This window comes from Cervus elaphus, chromosome 1, assembly GCF_910594005.1.
Source record: "Cervus elaphus chromosome 1, mCerEla1.1, whole genome shotgun sequence".
Lineage (NCBI taxonomy): Eukaryota > Metazoa > Chordata > Mammalia > Artiodactyla > Cervidae > Cervus > Cervus elaphus.
The window spans coordinates 42,269,515-42,295,985 of record NC_057815.1 but is presented as its reverse complement, the minus strand read 5'-3'; the positions used below and the strand labels follow the sequence as shown (position 1 = coordinate 42,295,985).

The 26,471-nt window shown below is 51.3% G+C and overlaps 1 protein-coding gene across 2 annotated transcripts in view; it reads left to right on the top strand.

Annotated features, from left to right (window-relative positions):
- TMPRSS13 (transmembrane serine protease 13) overlaps positions 1-21,099 on the top strand; it is a 34,127-nt gene extending 13,028 nt beyond the window's left edge. Inside the window, exons 3-15 of one of the 2 annotated variants that reach the window (XM_043900239.1) lie at positions 717-951; positions 2,024-2,128; positions 5,015-5,053; positions 5,163-5,285; positions 6,212-6,341; positions 8,133-8,225; positions 9,179-9,222; positions 10,473-10,635; positions 11,852-12,024; positions 17,468-17,566; positions 18,502-18,644; positions 18,797-18,949; positions 19,612-21,099. In XM_043900239.1, the coding sequence (XP_043756174.1) occupies positions 717-951; positions 2,024-2,128; positions 5,015-5,053; positions 5,163-5,285; positions 6,212-6,341; positions 8,133-8,225; positions 9,179-9,222; positions 10,473-10,635; positions 11,852-12,024; positions 17,468-17,566; positions 18,502-18,644; positions 18,797-18,949; positions 19,612-19,638 (1,527 nt within the window). In that variant the 3' untranslated portion in view covers positions 19,639-21,099. The remainder of the gene's footprint in view (positions 1-716; positions 952-2,023; positions 2,129-5,014; positions 5,054-5,162; positions 5,286-6,211; positions 6,342-8,132; positions 8,226-9,178; positions 9,223-10,472; positions 10,636-11,851; positions 12,025-17,467; positions 17,567-18,501; positions 18,645-18,796; positions 18,950-19,611) is intronic. The other variant, XM_043900247.1, reaches the window with a different exon arrangement.
- The last annotated feature ends 5,372 nt before the right edge of the window (positions 21,100-26,471 follow it).

Below are 26,471 nucleotides of genomic sequence, written 5' to 3'. Positions count from 1 at the left end.
ACACCTTCTTCCCCTGCATTCTACCTTCTCCTGTTGTATTGTTGTGTGTGTGTGTGTGTGTTTGTGTGTGTGAGTGCTCACGAGTTCCCTTGTTACTGAGAAGAGGGGAGAACAAGGCAGGCCAGGGCTTTTCTTAAGCAGTGCTTCCCACACTTTTTGATGACAGCTCAAAGTAAGAATGATGTTTTATAATCTAACACATATACACAGAAGGATGGGGTGCCGGGGAGTGAAGAGGGAAGAAAGGGTGGTAACTCCCAGCTCAGAGTGAGGTCTGGCCCAGCAGCCTCTTTTTTGAGGGTCCCTAGACACATGTAGCCCCTGGAGGAGGGCATGGCAACTCACTCCAGTATTCTTGTCTGGAGAATCCCATGGACAGAGGAGCCTGGCGGGCTACAGTCCATGGGTCACACAGAGTTGGACTGAAGTGACTAAGCACAGCACAGACACACACAGCCAAAGCAGATGCCCCATGCTCTAGGCAGATGGCCCAGTGCCCTCTGCCCACCTCTCTGTATGGGGAGAGACCACCGGGTGTTGGGGACAGCAGGCTCTGAGCTTTCATTCCATCCTCAGACACTCTCTTCCCTGTTTGGGGGCTCTGCTCAGCCCTTAGCCACCTGCCCCAGGACCTCTGTCTCCTGGGTCAGCAGGGCTGACCACTGGGTGAGTTAATAGAGGAGCAGCCTGAGGGACAGCCTTCCATCTGCTTTCAGAATGCCTCCCCGGCAAGGACGCCTCCAGCCCGGGCATCCCCGGGCCGAGCACCCCCAGCCCGCGCATCACCTTCCAGGTCATCGTCTGGCAGGTCCTCGTCTACCATGTCAGCATTCACGACATCATCTCCAACTCGAGTGTACCTTGTCAGAGCCACGCCAGTGGGGACTGTCCCTGTCCATGCATCTCCTGCCAGGGCCACACCAGCTGCCAGGGCCGCCGGGGAGAGCCCAGGTAAGGGGACTCCTGCAGGGAAGGCAGGAGGGACAGGGGAGCCGTCCGAAGGCTGAGCGGCTGTGCTGGGGGCGAATCTCCAAGTTGGGCGCTCACTGCTTCTCCTCTAGTTCTTGGATGACAACGTCTGGGAAGGAGGGGCAATGGTCTGGATGGGCAGTGGGGGACCTGGGGAGTTGGGGGCAGAAAGAAACCATGACACGCAAACCCAAGACCGTGGGAAACTGGGGCAAATGCGGTAAAGCATAAGAAATCAGGACCAACAAAGCAGGTATGACTTTGGAGGCTGCACAGTCTGGGTCAAGGTACACATTTTGAGAGCCAGAGCTCCTGGTTAGAAACCAGGCCTCTTTCCTAGGGCTGCCCTGGAGGGTCTGCCGGGGAAGCTGGGGTCTACATGGGAGTACAGCGATGATCAGGGGCCTATCTGTGGGTGGAGGAGCAAAGGGAGAGATCCTAATCAGACAGGCACTCCCCACCCCCAACTTCCCAAGCTGGCCATTATGATTCAGCTCGTACGGAGAGATGCCAAGTGGGCCTCAGGAACTGGCTCTGCCCTTAATGAAGCAGCCCTTTTGCCCCATCCCAACTTTGCCCTCCTCTTGCCCTCGAATTCAGTCTGCCCCAGTACAAACAGGCCTGGAGAAGGATCTCAGATTTGGGGCCCGTCTTGCCCTCTGAAGAGTCAATGAGGCACTTTGGTGTAGAGACCTTTGGCATCAAACACATTTCATCTGAATCCCTGTTCTGCCACTCACTAGCCAAGTAACCCTGAGCAAGTAATTTAACTTCCACGAACTTCAGCTTCCCCATCTATAAAATGGGTATAATAATGTCCATTTCACACAGTTGCTGTCAGAATTAAATAAGATACCACACACAAATACCTAACTGGCCCATAATAGATGCTAAGTAAAAGGGAAATTGGTATCAGGCAGGGATGGTACCATATTCTGGGTGGAGAGGGCCTAACTGGGTCCTCCTGGACCAGCCTTCTTTCCCTACCCCTTCTCCTCTGTGCCACACTCCCCTCTCACAGTCTCACTCTCCCCTGCTGCTGGCCTGCTCCTAGGTATCACCTTGCCCAAGTTCACCTGGCGGGAGAGCCAGAAGCGGCTGCCACTCATCGGATGTGTCCTCCTTCTCATCGCCCTCGTGGTGTCGCTCATTATCCTATGTGAGTTTAACAGAGGGAGCAAGGCTGGCCCCTGGTCATTGCAGGGTGGAGTGGGGTTGGGGAATGGGGGCACTCAGCAGGGAGACAAGAGTGCGGAACACACACCAGCTGCCGTGTCCATAGGGATGCTCCTACAAGCGGCCTTGAACCCTGGCACCTCCAGGCCCCTTGGAGGTGGGTGGGCTGAGAGGGTGGGAAGTCAGAGGAACCGGGAGTGGGTCCCTTCTGTAGAAGTTCACCAGTCTGAACTCAGTTTCTGTGTCTTCAAATGGGATTAAATCCATTCATTCATTCAAGCTAACATGTGCTTAGTAAAATATCCTGAAGATTTCACTGGGTTATGAGGAATAAAGGAGCTAATGGCACAGTGCCCGACACAAAATGCCACTCTAAAAATCTGAGTTATTTAAAAAACAAGCATTAAAGACATTGATGAGGTAAAGGCCCCTTGGGCATTTTTGGTCAACGGGATTAAGTGTTCAGGGGTCCAATCTCCTTGAAATCCACACCCTCTTCTGGAAAAGACACTTAGGACCTATCCCAGGGCTCCCTGAGGGGGTGTCTGCTCTGAGCCCAGCATAGTGGGATACCTTAGCGGGAAGCAAAGGGGAGTACCCACTGTACCCCTCAGTCCTTGGGGCGAGTACAGTCCCCTGGGGGACAGAGATGGAAATGATTAAGGCCAAGTGGATTTGGGTATTACCATCAGGCAGAAAGGACAGCTGTGTAGGTACGGAGGCAGGGGACAGCTCCTGAAGGCTGGGGGGCCAGATGAGGACCTAGAGGATGGCAGGGAGGGAAGGATCTCCTGGGCAGGGCATCTAAGCGGGGCAAGCAGCTACAGGAAGTGTGGGGGGGCAAATGGGCAAGTTGGCATGGGGAGGGACCCGATTCACCAGAGTGAATACTCATGCAGGGACCTGCAGGCTGTCCTTCGGTTGGGCGAGGCTGGGCCACGCTGTAGAGAGCTTGAAGTGCCAGGCCGAGGGGTGAGGATTCTGTTACAGAGGCCGCACGGGGCGGTGACGGGCGGGCTGGGTGCCCATAGGGAAATCCCCAGCAGGCAGGGCTGTTTGAGGAAGAGAATCGCGGGGAAAGAAGTAGCTGGTTACAAGGGCAGCTTTAGGACCAGACAGACCTGCTGAAGCATCTCGGCTCAGCCACTTAAGTTAATGAACGTCCTGAGCCTCAGTTTCCCCGCCTGCCTGACAATGCCCATGAAGGTGTCAGCACAGAGCCTGCCTCGTGGCCCCCGTGTGAACCTCCCACCAGGAGGTTCCCCTGGAACATGCTCGACCCTGTTCCCTCCCTTCCCCGCACAGGGCACACGCTCCAGGGGAGGCCCCTGGCAGTGCGCAGAGAGCAGCAGGAAATAACCCAGGGGGGAGGTGAGAGGGCAGCCTGGGCTGGGGGGCTCTCAACATGATTTCACGCACTTCATGAAGTCCCCTGGCCTCCAGACTTCCTGGGGAGGTGGTCACTGTGCAACTCGGCAATGTGGTCAGGACTAGAGCACCCGCCTCCTGAGAGCTCTCTGCTACACACCAAGGCGATCCCAGGAGCCTCGGTGCCTGGGGTGGGGGGTGGGGGTAGAAAGACCAGGGCCCAGGAGGAAGGGAAGTCCAACAGGTTAGGGGGACTGATGTCTGGACCAGGGAGGAGCAGTCACACAGGGGGACCTCCAGCTGGGGTGACAGCACAGTGGGACCAGCGACAGAGGCGGGGTGAGAAACAGGTTGCAGACAAGAGGCAGGGTGAGGGGTCAGACCCCGGGCTTCCTCAGGCATCCAAGGTGAGGAGTTTCCAGGCAGGAGGCATGACAACTCCCGGTATGGAAAGAGCTCTTAGGAGAAGTAGTGGAGCTGATGCTCACATATGGTTTGTAAAGCTGTTGGCTTTTCTTTTTTTTTTTCCCATTTATTTTTATTAGTTGGAGGCTAATTAGTTTACAATATTGTAGTGGTTTTTGTCATACATTGACATGAATCAGCCATGGATTTACATGTATTCCCCATCCCGATCTGTTGGCAACCCAACTTGTGCATTCGGGAATCAGCTACCTAGAGTTGCTCGCTGAGTGGGAAGACACTTATATATTTATTTTTGGCTGCGCTGGGTCTTCATTTCCATGTGCAGGCTTTCTCTAGTTGCGACAAGCGGCAGGTTACTTACTCTCTGGCTGTGGTGCAGAAGCATCTCATTGTCGTGGCTTCTCTTGTTTTGGAGCATGGCCTCTAGGGTGTGCAGGCTCAGTAGTTGTGGCTCGCAGGCTTAGTTACCCTGAGACATGTGGGATCTTCCTGGACCAGGGATCAAACCTGTGTTCCTGCATTGGCAGGTGGATTCCCAACCACTGGACCACCAGGGAAGTTCCTGGGAAGACAGTTAAAGGCCTTGAGACAAGCCATGGGGCAAGAACTGAGCCTAGGGAATAGCTCTTGTTTAGAGAAGAGGGAGGTGGAAGAAAATCTACGAGTTTTCGAGGCTGGAAGGACAACCTCTGAGAAGATGGGACAGGCAGAGATGGTGAGGATGCTGGACTGGGTCTGAGAAAGGGCCTCTGGGATACTGAAAAGGAGGATTTCTCTGAACAACATTCTGGCCAGCACGTAGGGCAGGAGAGCTTCCGGAGTATTACTCATCTCCATACCTCCCTCTCTTACTCTCTCTCTCTGAGTGGCTGCTTTTGAGTTTGCCTGGTGCTGAACAACATTCTGGCCAGCACGTAGGGCAGGAGAGCTTCCGGAGTATTACTCATCTCCATACCTCCCTCTCTTACTCTCTCTCTCTGAGTGGCTGCTTTTGAGTTTGCCTGGTGCTGTCCTGCTTGAAGGAGCTTTCTGGAACATTCCAGAGCATTCCTGAGCAGCCTTTCTCTCCATACAGATGGGGGACGAGAACCCCAGAGTCCAAGAGGCATTGCAGGTCGGTGTCTCAGAACCCCCAGGGCCTTGGGCTGCGTCATCTCATGTCTCTCTGGGGCTGGCAATGACCCAGCTTCTGCTTCATGGTTTTTTTTGTTGGTTTTTTTCAGTTTACTTCTGGCGGGGTCACACAGGGGTCAATTACAAGGAGCCGAGAGAGAGCTGCCCTAGTCACGCTGTGCGCTGTGATGGGGTCGAGGACTGTAAGCTGAAGAGTGATGAGCTGGGCTGTGGTAAGGAGGTTGGATGTGTGCGTGTGTTCGTGCGTGTACTCTGGGGGCTGTAAACTGGGTATCAGCTCAAACGGGAGGTGATGGACAGAGACCTGGAGGATCTGGGTTCCAGTCATAATAGACTGGGGTCGGGAACCTGGCTTTGAGTGTGACTTGGGCGAATCACTTACCTTCTCTGGGCTTCAGTTTCTTAATTTGCAAAATGTGTGGATTGGACAAGATAAAGCTTCTCAAATAAAATCTGGCAGCTCCCAGCAAAGCAGAGCTGCTCTGCAGCTGGAGATAAGTGTGGGGTCCGAAGCCCTGTCCATGTACCCCTTCTCTTTGCCCAGCAGGTAACCTCTGACCTGCCACCTCTGTGGTTTCATGAAGGTCAGTTTGTAAATGAAGCGGCAGATGAGACGAAGACTTCTTTAAGTGCTGTCCTCAGTGGTTTTTACAGGCACTGTCTATGTACAGCCCTGATGTGGGTGTCTGTGGGTACATCACCTGCCCCCTCCACCTGTGTGCATATGTGTGTCCTTGCCCATGACCACATCCATCTGTGACTGTGCAGGTTGAGTGAGCACTCAGTTGGATCAAGGTTCCCCTTGTCACTCTCTTATTTGGGCATGTCACTGCCCTCTTGGGGTGATGCCTCCTGGCAGTGCTCACCCCTTCTCCCAGCAAAGGCTCCTGGGTCCTGTTGGACAGAGCACTCTCTGCTCTGCTCCAGCCCCTTGCCTTGGCTCTGCCCTCACTGAGCATCTTGAGCTCTGAGCACTGGCTGATGGCCATCCTGTCCCCGGTCAAGCTCCCAGATGTTTGCAAGGCCTCAGCGAGAAGCCTGGGGACAGGAGCATCTCAGAGCCTCACTCGGTTCATTGCTCAAGAGCTTGGAGTCTCCTGGTGTTGAGGACCTGCCTTGCCCTTTTCTTGACCGGCAGTGAGGTTTGACTGGGACAAGTCTCTGCTTAAAGTCTACTCTGGATCCTCCCATCAGTGGCTTCCCGTCTGCAGTGACAGCTGGAATGACTCCTACTCGAAGAAGACCTGCCAGCAGCTGGGTTTTGAAAGGTAAACCTTCCCCTCCAGTCCCCGCTTCAGGGACATCTCAGACTCTTCACAAGGGCATCTCAGGCTCATTGAGGGTCACTCATACCAAGAAGACTCTTGGGGACCAGGGCTGAGGTCACGAGCTCATAGTGCCTTCGACTTATTCAAAGGAACAGTAGCCTGGGGAGCCCAGGTCTGGGGGCAAGCTGTTTCCAGGAGGCCAAAGTACTTATTTGCAGATTTGCAGCAGGATGGCACTCCTATACAGTTCTTTGCATCAAGCACCCTCATGCCCACGATCACATTCAATGGTCGCGGAGGCCCTGTGAGGTGGGTGTGCCTTTGGGCACGTCTTGTCTTCTCTTCACATCTGATAACTAGCAGCTCAGGCTGGGCAAACCCTTCAGTGGACTCTGAGCAGCTGCAGCTCGAGCTAGGACTCATCAAACGAAGAGTGAGATGGGCAGATGTGGCCAGGTAAAGTCCTTAGCATCTTTGGCTCTAAAGATCTGAAACAGGAAGCTGGTACCAGTGGGTGGAGTAGGGAATGGGGTTTACCGTGACCTTCCAGCTTGAAGAAACCCTCCGTTTCTGGCCACACAGTCACCTCCATACTCCCTCTTGGTCTGGGTTTCAAACCAAGTAGTTTGGGGGGTTCACTAATGTGTGTGAAGTTCTAGGGAGAGGGTTTATTAAGGATCTCACTGTGGGTTCTCTGTAGAAGAAGCACCCGGAAAACTGGGCTTGGGCGCTAGGACTGAGAACCAGTTCTCTGACCTGGGTGATCTAGTTAGAAGACAAACACGGTTTATCATTGAGTTGTGTGACCTTATGCAAATGTGAACTTCCGTTGGACTTCAATAGATAGCGTCATTTATTCAAAGAATATTCATCGAGTTTTTATTATGTGCCAGACACCCAGACAAGATCCCTGTCGTTGGACAATCTCTGGTATGGTGTGGGCGAGAGAGGCTTTAACCAATAATCACAGCGCTGTGTGATGTGTAATGGAAAGAATACGTGGGAAGCATTATGTACACACAACAGAGAGGGTGCCTGACTGCACTTGGAGGTCAGCACAGCAATGGAGGAAGAGCGCCCGCAAAGGCAAGCTTGCATGTAAGGGTGTCCCACATCCTAGAAACACACCAAAGTGCCACACAGATAGTAGTCCATGGATCACCCACAGCAGAATCACCTGGGGTGCTTGTTGAAATGCACCCTGAAATCAGAATCTCTGGGATTAGGATTTCAAACCCTGAGGAACATCCCAGGGTGGTTCTTAGGCACACTCTGGTCTAAGGAGCCAAATGGTTCTCAGGCTTTAATGTGCAAACCCATAACACGGAGATCATTAAAATGCAGAGCATGGCTCAGCAGGTCTGGGTGGGGGGGGGGGGCAATGCTGCTGCTGTGGGTCCATGGATCACAGTTTGGGTAGGAAAGGGGTCAGTCGGTGTTTCTCAGACTCCAGAGTGCAGCAGGATCACCTGGAGAGCCTGTTAAAATGCAGAACCAGAACTGTTGATTCAGCAGGTCTGAAATAGGGCCCCCAGATTTGCATTTGTAACAAATTTCCAGGCAGTGCTAATATTGTCCCCTGAGATGGGACCATATTTTCAAAACTACTGGGCTAGTGTGTAAGGCTAGTCGGGGGAGTGGTGGAATATGTGTGTGGGGTCTGAGATCATTGGATTTTAACTGCCTCTGGCCTCTGGAGCAGGGCTGGCCGGGATTCTCATGTGGGTCTGGGGACCAGGGGTGGGCGCTGTCTCAAGGTGGTTCATTCCTCTCCCCTCTCCTCCCTTGCAGTGCTTACTGGACAACCAAGGTGGCTGACAGGAAAGTTGACAGCAGTTTCTCAGTCTCCGAATTTAACTCCACCATCCAGGAGAGCACCTACACGTACGTGGGGTGGGCCCGCCTGTCTGCTGCCAGCAGGGGTGTAAAGGACTGCTTTGAGTCCCTTGGCCTTTCTGGGACCCCCTCCTCCAGGAGTCCTTCGTGAATGTCCAGAGCATCTCAGAAACAGCTCTCATTCACTACCTGCCTCCTGACTTGGAAGTTATCAAAACTTGGTGCAGAGCACCTCGAAGTCATGGGGACCCAAGAATTCACCTGGATGCCAAAGACAATGAATAAACCTTGGGGCCACTGATCAGCCTGATGTTAGGACTGAAAGCCGCTGCAGGGAGGGCGCTTGGGGCAGAGAGGGAGAAACATCCCTGGGGTGGCAGCGGGGAGGGGGAGTGCCAGGTGCAGGCAGTCAGGGGCAGGGAGGCCCATCTGGGGAGCACTGCCATCTGTCACTCTGCACTGCAGCTGCTCTTGTTCCAATGCCACTGGGTGGAGGGGGGTGGGGGGTGCCCCACCAGCTAGCAGTGTTTACCCTGGGGACAGCAGAGAAGAAACCAGGCTGTGAGAGAAACAGGCGTGGGGAGGGCAGGAAGGCAAATGAACTGGCTCCTGGATTCCTGCTTTGTGCTGGGTGGTTCACGTGCTGCACTGCTGGTAGAGTGTTGAGCAAGTGTCAGAGGAGCGTTGGGCCACCTGTTTAGCTGTGGAAAGATGCTGGGACAGTGAAGTCCTGAGTTCAGAAGACATGACCTAGCCAGTATGTGCAACCTGCCACAGAAAAACTGGGAGATGGTGAAGGTGGGGCTGGTTTGCACTAAGCCACCCCTGTTTCTAGAGAAAGAACGGGAAGAGTCTGTCGCACTGGGAGGGAGAAAGGTCAGAATCTCCATCTTCTTGTGTGAAGGGGACAGGATAGAATTTAGCGGGAGCCAATCATGGAAGGCTTCCAGGAGGTGGTGGCTGATGTGCCCTTTTCTCAACTTTTGTATCTCCTCCTGCAGGTCTGATTGCCCTTCCCAGCAGTATGTTTCTCTACAGTGTTCCCGTAAGAAGACACTCTTCCTCACGGATTGTGGCTGGTGTGGGGTGGGAGTCAGGGGACAGAGGGATGGGGTCCTTGTGAGGAAGAGGGCCAACCCTGGGGGTCGGAGCCAGGAAGAGGGGCTTGAGCAGCAGGCCTGTTTCAGGGCCAGGGTGCCTGTCAGTCACCTGGATAGACACTCTCAGGACAGCATTTCCCCTTCTCCTGACTCTGCTCAGCCCAGCAACCTCACCATTCTAGTGTCTTGGATTCTGGGCAGGGGGCAGAGGATTGGGAGAGCATGTCAGAGCCACCTTAAAGCTCCAGCTTAAATCTCCATATCAGTAGACATGGAGCTAGATCCAGAGCCCAGATTTGTGGAGAGCATTGGTTGCTGAGGCACTATGGCTTTATAAATATGATTGCATTGAATTCTCATGAGGAAGGTGCCATTATTGTCCACTTACTAAAAAGAGACTGAAATGCTTGCCTTACTTAAGGTAAGACCTCTGGTAGGTGAAGAGCTGGTATTGAATCGTGGGTCTGACCACAGGGCCCAAACCATTAACCAGTCCACGAGTGCTGTGTTCTCATGATGACCAGGTGGGGTGCCCCCCTGAGCAAGTGGGCACAGTGCTATGGACAGAGCCCCCTCAGACCACCGCTGGCTCTTCACTCTCTCCTCCTTCAAAGGAAAAAGGAAACTCTGTGCATGATTACAGGGGATGACTCACTCTAGGACATGTTTGGAAATGTTCCCTTGGGGCACAGGGTCCCCAACAGCACTAAATGACCCCCTGAGAAACCATGTGGGCACCAGCTACTTGTGCATCATGGGAAGGACTTTACTCCTTCGTTTTGAAACAATCCAAATCACATTGCTCATCAATTCAGAGTTGTGTTAGACTTGGTCTGTTTTCCAAAGCTCCTGACAGCAGCCCTGGGGTTCACCATTGTGACCCTAACACCTGGCACATCACCCAAAGCAGGGGGTACTTAGGATGCATTTGTTGAATTACTGGAACAATAAATGAGTGGGAGGAAAGAGGATATTTCCTAGGATCAGACTTCCTACTGGATGATCCCAGAAAGCTAACCCACCATGTGGGAGCTCTGTGTTGGCAGGAAATAGCTGTGCCAAATCAGATTAAGTTGGCAAAGCAGCCTCCGTGGGTGGGCGGTGCCCTCATGCCTGAGCCTCCCTTGGCCTGGGAGCATGGTCACAGCTCTAAGAAAATCAGACTTCATAGTTCATCTCTTCTGCTTCTCCCCAGACTGTGGACTGAGGGCCATGACCGGGCGGATCGTGGGAGGGGCGCTGGCCCCAGAAAGCAAGTGGCCATGGCAAGTTAGCCTGCAGTTTTCCCGCACCCACATTTGTGGGGGCACACTGATCGACGCCCAGTGGATTCTCACCGCCGCCCACTGCTTCTTTATGTAAGTGCCCGAGGGAGCCGTGATGCGACGAGGCTGAGGGTCGGGGCCGCCAGGAAGGGCTGAGGGCAGACTGACTTCTCTCTGTGGAGGAGGACTTTGGTTGTAAGCCTGACCCTGAGGACTGGGCAGCACATATGTGGTGAGGACCATGATTTGGTCCTGGGAGTGTGAGTTGGGGTTACTTATCCTGAGCCAGTGCAGAGTGAGAAAATACCATTGGTGGCTTCCAGGGAGAGAGAGGGGAAGGTAGACGGGAGGAATTGGGAGCCTGCTCTAAACAACAGGGTGAAATAAAGAGGTTTGGGGCTTGGAGCTGCTTTCAAAACCTGGAAGTTACATGAGGGGAGCTGGAGACATCGGGAATGCTGCCCCAGGAACTGAGGGATTGGGGCTGTGGGCAGGGCAATGCAGTCAGCTTTTGACAGCCACCAGCCAGGCTTGTCCTTCGAGTTGGTGACAGGAAAGGGCTGGGAGATGAGGCCTCAAAGGCACTGGCTTCCCCAGCAGTGGGTCTTCAGTGGGCCACTTTGTCCTATCGAAAGCCCCGTTTTTGCTGAAAATACTACCACTGAAATGTGTCCCATCTACCTCATTGGATCCTTGGTGGCATCCAGTGGGGCCAGTGGTCCCAGAAGTCTTACTCATCTCCTCCCACTTTCTATTTTTAAAATTTTATTTATTTATTCATTTATGGCTCTGCTGGGTCTTCACTGCTGCATGGGGGCTTTCTCTAGTTTCAGCAAGCCAGGGCTACTCTCTAGTTGCGATGCATGGGCTTCTCGTTGAGGCGGCTTCTCTTGTTGCAGAGCAGTGTTGGGGCTTCAATAGTTGGGGCGCGTGGAGTTGTGGTTCCCAGGCTCTAAAGCATAGGCTCAACAGATACGGCACATGGGCTTAGTTGCTCCTCGGCATGTGGGATCTTCCCAGACCAGGGATCGAACCTGTGTCTCCTGCATTGGTGGCTTTACCACTGAGCTACCAAGGAAGCCCCCATTTTCTATTTTAAGGTACAGAACCACCAGTTCAGAGCAGCTTTTTGAAAGTAGAGGATTGTTCTAGACCCCCGGGGCTAACATAGAGTGCCCCCTCCAGAGGTCATTTCATCCATCCTCCTGCCTCCAAGCTGGTGCTGGGGCTGAAGCTCCTGGTGTGCAGCAGATGTTGCCAGGACCTCTGCCAGGTGGTAACTGGCCCGTGCTCTCTGTGGCTTTGGCAGTACCCGGGAGAAGATCCTGGAGGGCTGGAAGGTGTATGTGGGCACCAACGACCTGCACCACCTGCCCGAGTCAGCCTCTGTCGCCCAGATCATCATCAACAGCAACTACTCGGATGACCAGGATGACTATGACATCGCCCTCATGCGGCTCTCCAAGCCCCTGACCCTGTCCGGTGAGTGAGCCGCCCTGCTCAGCCAGCACCCCTCGGTGCTGAACCTTTGCTCTTAGCAGCATCCACAAACCCATCCCAGGGTCCAGAGCTTCAGCATGGCAGATGTCAGTCTTTGAGATCATTTGGTGGAACTCTATCTTACAATTGGGAGAACTGAGACCCAGAGGTTGGAAATAAACTTGCCCCAGTGACCCCTCTTCTATTGCAAATTGGTGACAGAGCCAGGGTTTAGGTTCTGGGCTTCATTAAGATAAACAGATCGAGTTGTTTCCCTGGTATATCCAACTAAACAGAGGCCAGACACCATGGTAAGTGTTGTACATCTACAATTTCATATACTCCACGACCAGATCATGTGAAGCAGGTATTATTATTAGCTTCATTTTCCCTTTGAGGAGAAGACCTTTAGAGAGAGATAATTCCCTGAGGCCATGAAGTAATAAGGAGCAGCTTCAGGACTGGGTCCAGGTGGGTCTGCCTCGCAGGCAACGTTCTTCCCACGCTGCTCTGTGCTGGCAAGTTGCCAACACCGAAGCTGCGAACACAAGCAAAATACCTACGCAACCAAACAGCCAACTGCTGCAAGGTTGGAGCTGAGACCTTGAGAACGAAATGGGGCTACAGAAAGGAAATGCTACCGAAATTCTCAGGAGATCAGTTTTCGTTCATTACTTCATCCTCCGATTTGTTCACGTATCACATACAGTGTATCTACTACCTAGCGGCTCTGCAGTTCCCCAGCAAAGAGAACAAGGCTGATGGCACGCACAAACAGCCGCTTAGAAGCTAGTGATGTGACGTCAGGGGGCCCTGGGGGAGGAGGGCACGGTGGCACAGATGTGGGCACCTAATCAGTCTTGGCAGGCTACAGAGGCTTTTGGAAGCCTTGGAGGGCTTTCTGGTTAGTCCAGCCTTTCTGGCGCTCTGGGCCTGTGAGCTGGCCTTTCCTGGCACATTAGCTGCGGAGGTGGGGTTGGTCCTGAGTCAGAGGAGTTAGCGCATCAGAGTGGTGTCCGGAGGAGGAGTCCAATTCCCAGCACAAGATCCGGTTGGGTGGGGCCAACCTAGAGCCACGCCCACCTTGGCCACGCCCACGCTGCGAGCCCTCTGCCCTCCGCCTGCCCTTCCCCGCCATTCTTGTCTGTGGAGCCTGGGACTGTGAGCGGAGGGGTGTCCTACTGCCCTTGCCTTGCCCCTCATGCACTCGTAAAAGGGGGCAGGCAGCCTGCAGGACCAAAACAGGCCTTCCCGACCTTGTCAAACGCAGACTCCATTTGGCTAACCGTCCGGACCTCACTTGCCATCAACCCAAACCCCCATTAATATTATCTGAAATTCCAAATCTAATTAAATAATTTGTAAAATGAAATTTAAGTTATTATAGCATTACATGTGCTTTTCAGACTACAGCAGTCCCTGCCTAGATTCTGATAGCCACCTCTCCCCGCCCCCCACTTCTGCTCAAGCAGCATCTTTGTAGCATCATAAATCACAGCTAGGATTTATGTAGTCCTGTGGTCAGACCATGTGCCCTGATTTTTGGTTTAGAAATCAGAGCAGATTTTCTTAAACTGCCTGATAGGCTGAGCACTTTGAAATCACTGTACTAGCTGAGAAAGCTTGTGAAAACTCACTGATAAATTTAATTACCCCATAAGAAACGCAAGTAGATATATACTAGTGTTACATGTTTTTAAGACTGTATGTCTCAAAAATAGGTATAGACTAATTTTTTTTTTTGCTATACAGTAGGTTCTTGTTTATTTTTAAAATTTATTTTCTAATTGAAGGATAATTGCTTTACTGAATTTTGTTGTTTTCTGTCAAACCTCAACAGGAATCAGCTATAAGTATACATATATCCCCTCCCTTTTGAACCTCCCTCCCATCTCCCTCCTCATCCCACTCCTCTAGGTTGATACAGAGCCCCTGTTTGAGTTACCTTAGCCATACAGCAAATTCCCGTTGGCTGTCTATTTTACATATGGTAATATAAGTTTCCATGTTACTCTTTTCATACATCTCACCCTCTCCTCCCCCTCCCCATGTCCATAAGTCTATTCTCTATGTCTGTTTCTCCATTGCTGCCCTGTTAGTAAATTCTTCAGTACTGTTTTTCTAGATTCCGTATATATGCGTTAGAATATGATATTTATTTTTCTCTTTCTGACTCACTTCACTCTGTATAATAGATTCTAAGTTCATCCATCTCATTAGAACTGACTCAAAGTCATTCCTTTTTATGGCTGAGTAATATTCCATTGTGTATATGTACCACAACTTCTTTATCCATTCATCTGTTGATGGACATCTAGGTTGCTTCCATGTTCTAGCTATTGTAAATAGTGCTGCAATGCACAATGGGACACATGTGTCTTTTTCAATTTTGGTTTCCTCAGGGTATATGCCTAGGAGTGGGATTGTTGGATCATATGGTGGTTTTATTCCCAGTTTTTTAAGGAACCTCCATACTGTCTTCCATAGTGGCTATATCAATTTACATTACCATCAACAGTGCAAGAGCATTCCCTTTTCTCCACACCCTCTCCAGCATTTATTGTTTGTAGACTTTTTGATGATGGCCATTGTGACCAGTGTGAGGTGATATCTCATTGTAGTTTTGATTTGCATTCATTGGAAGGACTGATGCTGAAGCTGAAACTCCAACACTTTGGCCACCTCATGCAAAGAGTTGACTCATTGGAAAAGACCCTGCTGCTGGGAGGGATTGGGGGCAGGAGGAGAAGGGGACGACAGAGGATGAGATGGCTGGATGGCATCACCGACTCGATGGGCATGAGTCTGAGTAAACTCCAGGAGTTTGTGATGGACAGGGAGGCCTGGTGTGCTGTGATTCATGGGGTCACAAAGAGTCGGACACGACTGAACTGAACTGAATAATGAGTGATGTTGAGCATCTTTTCATGTGTTTGTTAGCCATCTGTATGTTTTCTTTGGAGAAATGTCTGTTTAGGTCTTTTCCCCACTTTTTGATTGGATTGTTTGTTTTTCTGGTATTGAGTGGTATGAGCTGCTTGTATATTTTGGAAATTAACCCTTTGTCAGTTGTTTCATTTGCTATTATTTTCTCTCATTCTGAGGGTTGTCTTTTCGCCTTGCTTATAGTTTCCTTTGCTGTGCAAAAGCTTTTAAGTTAATCAGGTCTCACTTGTTTACTTTTATTTTTATTTCCATTACTCTAGGAGGTGAGTCATAGATGATCTTGCTTTGATTTATGTCATTGAGTGTTTTGCCTATGTTTTCCTTTAGAGTTTTATAGTTTCTGGTCTTACATTTAGGTATTTAATAAATTTTGAGTTTATCTTTGTGTATAGTGTTAGGAAGTGTTCTAATTTCATTCTTTTAAATGTAGCTGTCCAGTTTCCCCAGCACCATTTGTTGAAGAGGCTGTCTTCACCCCATGGTATATTCTTGCCTCCTTTGTCAAAAATAAGGTACCCATAGGTGCATGGGTTTATTTCTGGGCTTTCTATCTTGTTCCATTGGTCTATATTTCTGTTTTTGTGCCAGTACCATACTGTCTTGATGACTGTAGCTTTGTAGTATAATCTGAAGTCAGGAAGCTTGATTCCTCCTGCTCCATTCTTCTTTCTTTCTCTTTCTTCTTTCTCAAGACTGCTTTGGAAATTCAGGGTCTTTTGTGTTTCCATATGAATTGTGAAATTTTTTATTCTAGTTCTGTGAAAAATGCCATTGGTAATTTGATAGGGATTGCATTGAATCTATAGATTGCATTTGGTAGCATAGTCATTTTCACAATATTGATTCTTCTTACCCAAGAACATGGAATATCTCTCCATCTGTTTATGTCATCTTTGATTTCTTTCATTAGTGTCTTATAATTTTCTCTGTACAGTTCTTTCATCTCCTTAGGTAAGTTTATTCCTAGATATTTAATTCTCTTTGTTGCAATGGTGAATGGGATTGACTCCTTAATTTCTCTTTCTGATTTTTCATTGTTAGTATATAGAAATGCAAGTGATTTCTGTGTATTGATTTTGTATCCTGCAACTTTGCTAATTTCACTGATTAGCTCTAGTAATTTTCTGATACTATCTTTAGGGTTTTCTATGTACAGAATCATGTTATCTGCAAACAGTGAGAGATTTACTTTTTCTTTTCCAATCTGGGTTCATTTTATTTCTTTTCCTTCTCTGATTGTTGTAGCTAGGACTTCCAAAACTATGTTGAATAATAGTGGGGAAGTAGACACCCTTGTCTTGTTCCTGATCTTAGGTGGAATGCTTTCAGAGGCATAGACTATTTTAAGTCATATTTTGTGGTTTTGGTTAGTAATTGGTGCCGTGCTCTCATTTACGTTTTATTTGTTTACACTCTAGCAGATAAATGTGTTAGACTCCCAATTTTTTTTTTTAGACTCCCAATTTATAGGAAAAAATTTTTACATTTATCCCCCCTCCTTCCCTCTCACCCCCTCCCTCCCTTCCTCGTTCCCTCCTTCCCTTCCTTTCTTCCTAGGAGCACAATTCTAGGTACAGGAAGCTGCAGCATGCATAGCACTGTGAATATCCTCTCTAGGGCTTCCCCAGTGGCTCAGGGGTAGAGAATCTGCCTGTAATGCAGGAGACTTAGGTTTGATCCCTGGGTTGGGAAAATCCCCTGGAGAAGGAAATGGCAACCCACTCCAGTATTCTTGTTTGGGAAATTGCTTGGACAGAGGAGTCTGGCGGGCTATAGTCCATATGGTCACAAAAGAGTCAGACTAAGCGACTAAACAACAACAGCAAATATCCTTTCTATCAACTTTTTTCCTCTTGCAAACTGGTCAGTGCTCTAGTCCACAGGGGAGCATTAGTCCTCACAGGGAACTTATGAACTGATGCACAATAGCACCTTCTATACGATTCTGAGTGTGGTAGCGAGTGAGCAGCAGTTTAGTGGGCTGTGCCTCTAGGGATGCACTCTTCCCACTTGGAGAGGTTGTCTCACCCTGGAGGGAGAGTTTCAGGCCCTGCCTAGCCAGGGGTGCCCTCTCCAGACCAAGCAGGACCCACCACTGACACATCATGGCAATAATACCTGGCATTCAGCCAGTGCTGCATCTTGCTCTGGGGGACAGGTGTGGAAGAGACTCAGCGAGGACAGCTGCTCTTGGAGTGGAGACACCCTCAGCCACCTAGTATCAGCTTGGCACAGGGGAGCTCCAAGCCACATGCATATGCCCACATGGCACCCACTGAAAAATCAGAATGTCTGGGGGACTCTGAGAGTACCCTGAAGACTGGAGGGTCAAGATTAAATGATTGAATTTCTTGCCTGGTCAATTGAAGGCCTTGAAAGATTCAGGAGCACTCTAGGGGAAAGGAGGATGTCCTAGGATGTTGTTACTCCTGTTCCTCCATGCACCCCTCCAAAACCTCCAGCCTCTTCTCTTCACTGATGTCTTGAGGTCTTGTCACAGCTCATGTCCACCCTGCCTGCCTCCCCATGCATGGACAGACCTTCGGCCTCAATGAGATCTGCTGGATCACAGGCTTTGGCAAGACCAAGGAGACAGATGGTGAGAGGCAGATGCTAGACTGTGTGTGTGTGTGTTTGACTGTATGAATGTGTTTCTTTTCTTTCTTCTTTTATTTGTATTTTTTTGTGGCATTTATTCTCAGGCCATAAGTTTTGTTTCTTCAGTATCTTCTGAGGGTATCTTTTTCTTCTGTGCAACCTCCTTTTCTGGTTTAGGAAAATCTGCCCTTTTTTAGTAAGGATCATCTCCATGTGGCAGGGAGAAGTGACTGGCTGGGGGCAGCCTTGTTCTGATCTTAGCTCTCTAACTGACTAGCTGAGTGACTGTACATGCCTGCTCAGTCACTTCTGTTGTGTCTGACTCTCTGCAACCCTATGGACTGTAGCCCACCAGGTTCCTCTGTCCATGGGATTCTCCAGGCAAGAATACTGGAGTGGGTTGCCATGCCCTCCTCCAGGGGATCTTCCCAACCCAGGGATCAAACCTGCATCTCTTATGCCTCCTGCATTGGCAGGTGGGTTCTTTATCACTAGGGCCACCTGTGACTGTGGGCAAGTCCTTCTTCAGCCCTAAATTTCTTCTTCTGTAAGTGGATTCATCACACCTGCTCTCCTTAAAGCACATCATTACCAAAAGCAATGAAGTGATCTATTGGGTTGACTGAAAAGTTCTTTCGGGTCTTCCATTCTATCTTTTCTGCTTTGAATACAGAAAAGCATTGTGCGTGTGTCAGGCAGCCTGATAGGCTTGTGGGTTTGTCTCTGCATGTGTGTCTCTGTTATGTGTAGTGATTTGTGTCTGGTGTGAGGCTGTATGTGCCCCTGTGTCCTGGGTGGCCCACCATGGGAATGGTACCTTCCATGCCTGGGAGGTTGCCAGTCTGGGGCCTGGGGTGGGCAGCTGGAAGGCCTCAAAGATGCCCGGAGTCTCACTCCCTTCCCACCCTTTCTCTCCTCCACCCCACCGCACTGTAGAGAGGACTTCCCCCTTTCTCCGGGAGGTGCAGGTCAACCTCATTGACTTTAAGAAGTGCAACGACTACTTAGTCTATGACAGCTACCTTACCCCGAGGATGATGTGTGCGGGGGATCTGCGAGGAGGCAGAGACTCATGCCAGGTGGGCTTGCCTCTGCGTGGGGCTCAGGTTCTGGGACCCAGAGGGAAGGGAGGAAGGTTGGGGTGCGGTGGTCAGAGGGAGAGTCGGGGGCCCACCGTTTCCTGCTCAAGGACCACCTTTCCCACCCCACTGACGTGCACGCTCCCTCGCAGGGAGACAGCGGGGGGCCTCTGGTCTGTGAGCAGAATGGCCGCTGGTACCTGGCAGGAGTGACCAGCTGGGGCACGGGCTGTGGCCAGAGGAACAAACCCGGCGTGTACACCAAGGTGACCGAGGTGCTCCCCTGGATATACAGCAAGATGGAGGTGAGGGCCCTGCCGGAGGTGTGGGACCCCCAAGGTGGGGTGCCTGGAAGTGGGCCTGGCCTTTCTCCAGGGTCTCAGCTGGGTCTCCGCAACCCCCTGCCTTTGGGGGTGTTCAGAAGTTGCCAGGAGAGAACAGGACAGGTGTCAAATGTTGGCCAACCCCAGCTGCCTGGACTTCTTCCCCTCCTTTTCCTCCCACAAAACACAGCTCAGAGGGCTGGAAAGGTGTGGGGGCTAGGCTGGGGGCCGGCCCCCAGTACCCCTCTCCTCTCCCCCGTGATGACGGGGTTGGGGAGGCCACCCCTCCTCGGCAGGAGGCTGGTCTCCCAGGAAACTGGGCATTGGGAGGGGGAGGTCTGCCCCACCTCTGCTGACCCAGTCCAGCCCCTGCCTCCCCTGGACCCCCATCCTTCCTGTAGCTGTGCCGGCCCTTCCCTTCTCCACCCAGGCAGTGAGAGCTCGGGTAAGGGTGGGGAAGGCCGCTCTGCAAATCCAGGGTGGCGGGTCTCTCAGAAACTGCTTCCATCTTGTCCCCTTGGCCGCCCCACTTCCCTGAGGGACAGTGCCCGGTGATGGCTGGGCTGATTTTAGGCTCTGAGCCCACACCGCCTCTGTACACACCCAGCCCAGCTTCACACTGTTCTCTCTCTTCTCTTCCTCAGAGGGAGGTGCGCTTCCGGAAATCATAAACAGCTGTCCTGCGCCATCTCAGAGTCCACCGTGAGGACTCTGACCAAAGGGACTGAGCCATTTGCAACCTCCTCCGGGCTAAAGGCCACCATCATTACTGCCACATCCACTGTCTGCTGCCTCTGTGAATGCACACGTGTGTGTGCATGTGTGTATGTTTACGTGTGTGTGTCGCTGCTCTCCCAGGGTCCTCAGAAATCAGGAGAGCTGTCAGCTCTTCCCAAACCCCTGGCTGGAAATCACCTGAAGACAACCGTTTGGGCCCCAAGAGGGGTTCCCCAACATGGAAGTGTCCATCACGGATTGGGGAGCCGGAGCCCAGGGATGGTCTGGAAGGCCACGTCAGGAATTCTTGTTTCCCCGACCCTCACTGGAGACTAGTCCAGAACAGGCAGCCCCCTGTGGCCCAGCCATCACTGCCAGCAAGGGACAGTATCAGATTTCACGGAGTGCCTGGACAGCCTCTAGTGGGAAGACATTCCCGTTGACCTTCAGCCCATCCCGCCCCCTCTCAGCCCTCTCGCTGGATGCGGAGAGGGGCTGCGCCCTGGCTGTGCAGGCTGACCACTCAGCACAGGGCTTACTGCTTCATTCCGTCACAGGCTGTCGGAGGCAAACTTCATTTCATTTTTATATTCAAGTAACGGAAGTAAATGTATTATTTAAAGATTCTCCCAAAGTTCCAGGAGCCAAGAGAGCTAGCCACTCAATCGCCCCAAGAACTCTGAGGGACCCCTGGCAGCTGTGTCCCCCTGGCATCCCGTGGAATGCTCTCGGCCTCAAGGGGCCAGATGAAGAGGCCCTTCGAGATACTCAGGGAAGCAGATCCATCACCAAGACTGCTACACTGCTGCTGCACCCGGGGGCTACAGGAGCACGAGGGAACCGAGGCTGCTTCTCTGTTGGCCCCAGAGCCTGGGACAGTCCAGGAGGACGGGCATCTCTGGTACACAGGGATGTCCTGGGACTTTGGAATTTCTTCTCAGCTTTCCCCATCTTTCACCTTCTCAGGGACACAGTGTTGCCATGAAAACTGCCTCAGAGAGAAAGCTGACTCTGTCCCCAGGCTGCCTCCAAACTGCTTTTCTGAAGGATCTGAGTTGCCTCTCCTGCGGGGCATCAGTGAGTCTGACCTCTGAGTCAGCTGAAGTCCCGGACTGTCTGCATCCTTTTCTCTGGGGAACTTGGTTCTCCCACTGTCTCCTACCTTCCTTGGGTCTATCTGATGTTGCTGTGACTCCTAGAAGCGGAGTCCAAGCAGATCAGCCCAGCCCAGCTAAGGCAGGTGGCAGCTTGGGGGATAGACTGTTCTGGAAGAGCGGCTGGGATTGGCTATCATGGCTCAGAAGGTTCTGAGGGGGCTGGTGATGTGTCATCAAGGCTGAGGTTGGGAACAGCAGTGTTCATGTCCACAGCACCCCAGCAGTGATCTTCAACAATAAAAACTATGTGACCTGAAAGATTTGTTATTGGAGGTTTCAGTGGTACCCTGGGTAGAAAACTGAGGCTGTCTACCCAGATGCTCAGGCATCCTCAGTTTGGTTCTTAGTTTTGGTTCCTCAGCTTTGGGTTCTGCTCATTTAATCATATGATTCGTTTATTTATTCATTTACCCACCATACTGGTGCCTGCCCTGTACCAGGAACTTGTCCCAGGCCCAGGAGGTACAAAAACAACAGTGGTCCTCAGGAACTCAAGGTCACGGCCCAGTGTGATGGAAGCTGTGATTCAGTGTGGATACTGTGCTTGGAACACAGCCCGCAGCCTCACCTAGAGAGGTCAGGGAAGGCTTCCCAGAGGAGGTGAGGTTTGAAATAAGTCTTAAAGAGTATGTGAGTCTCCCCCAGGCAGATGGGTGGGGGAAGAGCAGCCCAGCAGTCCTTTTTGCCTCCTTCCTCTTTCTCTACCTCTGACTTTGCCAGCTCAGCAAAAGGCATGTTTATGAAGAAGCCCCAGTGCTTACTCAACTGTTTCCAAAAGAATTGGATGGGTGGTTCCATTGGCCTCTTCTGAAAGATCTAGTCCTTCTTGCTCCATACTTACTTTTCCTGCATTTAATATATTGATCTCTTTCATATTGTTGACCTCATTTAATATTATGTTCCCACGATGAATGCCCAGCACCCACACCACCCCCACTACACACAGTCGTGCCCCTAGCCATGAGCACAGAATTCTCCAAGCCTGCCGCCATGGGCCTGGCCTTTGGACCCCTCCAGAGTGTTTAATTCCCTCCCCCCCAACCCCGCCCCCATCAATGCGAGGGCAAATCCTTCCTCCAGTTATTTTCTCGCTCCATCTGCATGACAAAGCACGAGGAGGGGGCATGTGCCAGGCTCACTGGATGAGCAGTGGGGGTAACACAATTGCTGTCACAGAGCCCACAATCTCCCATGATCTCCATGGCTTGACCCAATCAAAGTTTATGTCTCATCTTTCGAAGGGTCCAATGAGGATGTACAGCCAACAGGAGACTTGCTTCCACGTGATTTTTCAGGGACTCAGACTTTTTTCAGCCTAGTGACTTTGTCATCTGCTTCCAGTGAGAGGACAGAGGAAAGAATACATGAAGGCAGATCCATTTCTTAAATGCTCTGACTCAGAAGTGATCCATAGCACTTCACTCATATTTTATGGTTGTCCATATGTCATGTGGCACCAACTAGATCAACTGGGAAAGGCCCTAAGAAAAGCGGTCCTGGGCAGTTCCCAGGCAGGAGTGAACACTTGTTTTGGAGGAAAACCAGCCATCTCTGTCTCCCAGAGGAAGCTGGTCAGATCCCAGAAGCCAGGCCTTGGGGCAGAGAGTTAGGGCTTAGGCCATTTCTGAGCAACTGAACAACAAGGCGTGTGCATGTTTGGGGGAGGTAGGAGAAAAAGCAATCTCTAGATGGGAAAAATAAAAGTATTCCTTAGGCCCAGGACATCTATAAAGGCTATAAAAATCATAAGGACTTCCCTTGTGGTGCAGTGGATAGGAATCCGCCTGCCAATGCAGGGGACACAGGTTTGATCCCTGGTCTAGGAAGATTCCACATGCTGCAGAGCAACCAAGCCCAAGCACCACAACTGCTGAGCCCAAGTGCTGCAACTGCTGAAGCTCTCTAACCTAGAGCCTGTGCTCCGCAACAAGGGAAGCCACCACACCGCGACAAAGAGGACCCCCCTCTCACTGAGACTAGAGAAAACCTGTGTGCCGCAACGGAGTCCCAGTGCAACAAAAAAAAAAAATAAAAAATTAAGGAAGAGGCTGGGAGAGCCTCGGAATTTCCCAGCTAGACTAAGATACCTTAGCCATGTCGTGCTGTTTGCTAAGTCGCTTCAGTTGTGTCCGACCCTTTGCGACCCCGTAGACTGGAGCCCTCCAGACTCCTCTGTTGACGGAATTTTGCAGGCAAGAACATTGGAGTGGGTTGCCAAGCCCTCCTCCAAGGGATCTTCCCAACCCAAAGACTGAACCCATGTCTCTTAACTCTCTTGCATTGGCAGGTGGGTTCTTTACCACTAGTGCCACCTGGAAAGCCAAAGTACCTTAGATATATATATATATATATAAGAAAAAAACTCATGGAGGGTGGGTGATGGGACTTCCCAAATTGATCCAGAATTTCCAGGGAGATGGGTGTGTGTACTGAGGGGAGGGTTTGCTGGCAACACTGTCCTATGTTCACTGGGTCCCAGGCATTCTCCAGGCACCAGTAAAACTCTCTGGCTTTGTCAGCTCTGTTGACGGCTGAATTTCCCTGGAATTTCCCTGCGGAGAGGGGCAGGGTCAAGTGAATGCGTTGGGAATGGGGCAGATGGAGATGACACTTTGGAGGAGGAGCCAGTTACAGCCTCGCTGCCCATCCAGCTGCCTCTGGGGTTTGGTTAGATTCCCAAGAGCTATTGTTGCCCATAATTGCTCAGCCAATGTTCTGATGAAATTGGAAGGACGTTGGGAGATGCACATGGAGAGCTCCTCGTAATGACAATGAGGAGGATAATGACAAGAACAGCTAGCCTTTGCTGAATGTCTGCTGTGTGCCAGATTCTGTGCAACACTTGGTGTGTATTATCTCCTGTGAGCTTGGAGCAGGCATTTTATGGCCTCTGTTTTACGGATGAGGAAACGGGGCCAAGAGAAGTGAAATAAGCTTCCCCCAGACACAGCTGCTAAGTGGCAGAGCTGGACTTTGAATCCAGGCTGTCTGATGTTAAAAGCTGTTTTAAAAAACAGGTGGAGTCTTCCTAGCTGCCCCCTCCTGGGGTCTGCCATCTGGCTCTGCAGATTTTTCTGTTCTCCACCAGGCTTCCGCTTTGCGAGGGGTAGGGTGGGCAATACCCCGGGAGGATGGGCACATCCCTCAGAGCTCCACATGACCAGAACTTAGAGCAGGCAGTTTCTAGAACCCAGGACAAAAGATTCATGGATGGGCGGAGGCCCCCTGGCACCTCCCACACCCCCAGTCCCCAAGGGGATGGTTTCCCTCTGATTCCATGACACGCCACGGCTCCAGGATGCCTCCACGTCTCCTCGATGTGTGTGGGTGACTCCAAGAAGCGCGTGCCACTCATTCCCTACCTCCTCTGCTCTGGCTCAGGCTTCCTGTTCCCTGACACTGCCACCCATCCAGGGAGCAAGCTCCATACTGGTCCTACAGCGGACCCACCCAGGGAACATGGAGGGCCACGCTCTGGAGATAAGCAGCTGGAATGGCCCAGGCAGGAGGCTTTATTAGATGAGTCCTTTGAGAAAGGAGGAGCACGGCTTGGCCTTTGGTCCTCCACACTCAGTTCCTGCCAGCGAGATCAGTGGATATGACAAACCGTCTCCTTTGTCTAAGCCCCAAGTCCCAGAAGTTCTTCCCTTTTCAAATGAGGAAGGAGCCCAGAATCCTCTTTGAATGTTGTTGCTGTTGTTCTTTAGTCGCTAAGTCATGTCTGGTCCTACTGACTCTTTTGCCACCCCACGGAGTGTAGCCCGACAGGCTCCTCTGTCCATGGGATTTCTCAGGCAAGAACACTGGAGTGGGTTGCCATTTCCTCCTACAGTGGATCTTCCCAACTCAGAGATTGAACCCACATCTCCTACATTGGCAGGAGGATTCTTTACCACTGAGCCACCAGGAAAGCCCCTTCTTGGAATAATTCCTCCTAATTATGCTATGTTGCAGTGGAGAGAACCTTGGAGCTGGAAACCAAACACCTGGAGGTACAAATCCCTCCAGGTACCTCCAGGCTTGGCCACTTGTTTGGCTCTGGTCTTGGGCAAGCCGATTTCTGTTTCCTCATATGTGACATGGGTGTATCCGGCCCACACGTTGGTGCAGGATGAAGTGGGAGGATGCATGTAAACACACAGGGCAAAGTGATTGGCATATTATGATCTCTCAACAAATGTCAAATTTGAAACAAAAAGGACAGATCTTTCACCTCATATCCCTCCACCCAACAAGTGTCATGCTGCTGCTGCTGCTAAGTCGCTTCAGTCGTGTCTGACTCTGTGCGACCCCACAGACGGCAGCCCACCAGGCTCCCCCATCCCTGGGACTCTCCAGGCAAGAACACTGGAGTTGGTTGTCATTTCCTTCTCCAGTGCATGAAAGTGAAAAGTGAAAGTGAAGTCGCTCAGTCGTGTCTGACTCTTAGCAACCCCATGGACTGAAGCCTACCAGGCTCCTCCATCCATGGGATCTTCCAGGTAAGGGTACTGGAGTCATAGGAGAGGGAAATTTGACTCTATCTTCAGGGTTTAGGAACTTTCCTCTTAGTCTCCTAACAATGGCCTGATCTTCCAAGCAGATGAGACTACCACCTGGGGTAGATGCCCTCCTCTACTGGTGGCTTCTCTGAGCCATGGCAACTCACTGAATTGGGCTCACCCAGCTCTCTCATTCACTGATGGAACCAGGATGGCTTCCTGTCCCTGGTCCTGCCCTGGTGGCATCTGACTGCTCAGCCAAAGAAGCGGACAATTCAGGGCCGTGAGGGGACACACATCTTTGTTCCTGGTGGACTGATTCATCCACGGCCATCTGGCTCCTACCCCGTCACGTCACGTGAATCGCCACGTTGCCAAATCTGATGGAAACTTTTTCAGTCCTCATCTAACCGGAGCTCTGAAGCTGCAGCATTTCCCTCTCGAGTACTTCCTACTTTGTGAAATTGCTTCAGCTTCTGCAGCATCAATCTCTCCCAGTTCCCCTCCTGACCCTCTGGCTGCCCCTTCTGTCTTCCATAAACTGTATTAATGGTGTCCCTAGGACACCAGCTCTCTTCTCGGGGTATATACTCACCCTGGATTTTCTAACCAATATCAGTGGAGCCAGTAGGAATTTGCTCCACATCATTAAAGTACAAGAAATGTCATCTTTCTTTTTAAAACCAGATTAAAATCTGACTTTGAACTGCCTCATCCTGGCTGGAAAACATCTCTCATCATGTTCTTCCCCCAGAAGCTCGGCCCCAGGAGAGCCTGTCCACCGTGCTCATGGTGGAGTTCCCAGTCTGCAGCCATCACAGGTCCCCTTAGGGGATTACAGGTAAAAGGAGTAGCTCACAAACCCGCTGCCCTCTGTACCCCTAGGCTCAGGAGCCCCACTCTCCCTGGGTCAATCTCAGGCTGCTCTCCACTCTTCAACCCCCAAAGCCCTTCTCTCCTTGCAGACAGCTCAGACCTGTCTCTGTCACTTAAAAAAAAAAAAAAATCATTCAAGTGTTTGTTTTTGGCTGTGCTGGATGGGCTTTCTCTAGTTATGATGGGTGGACTACTCTCCAGTTGTGGTGTGCGGGCTTCTCATCGCTGTGGTTTCTCTTTGCAGAGCACAGGCTCTAGGCACAGGCGTCAGAA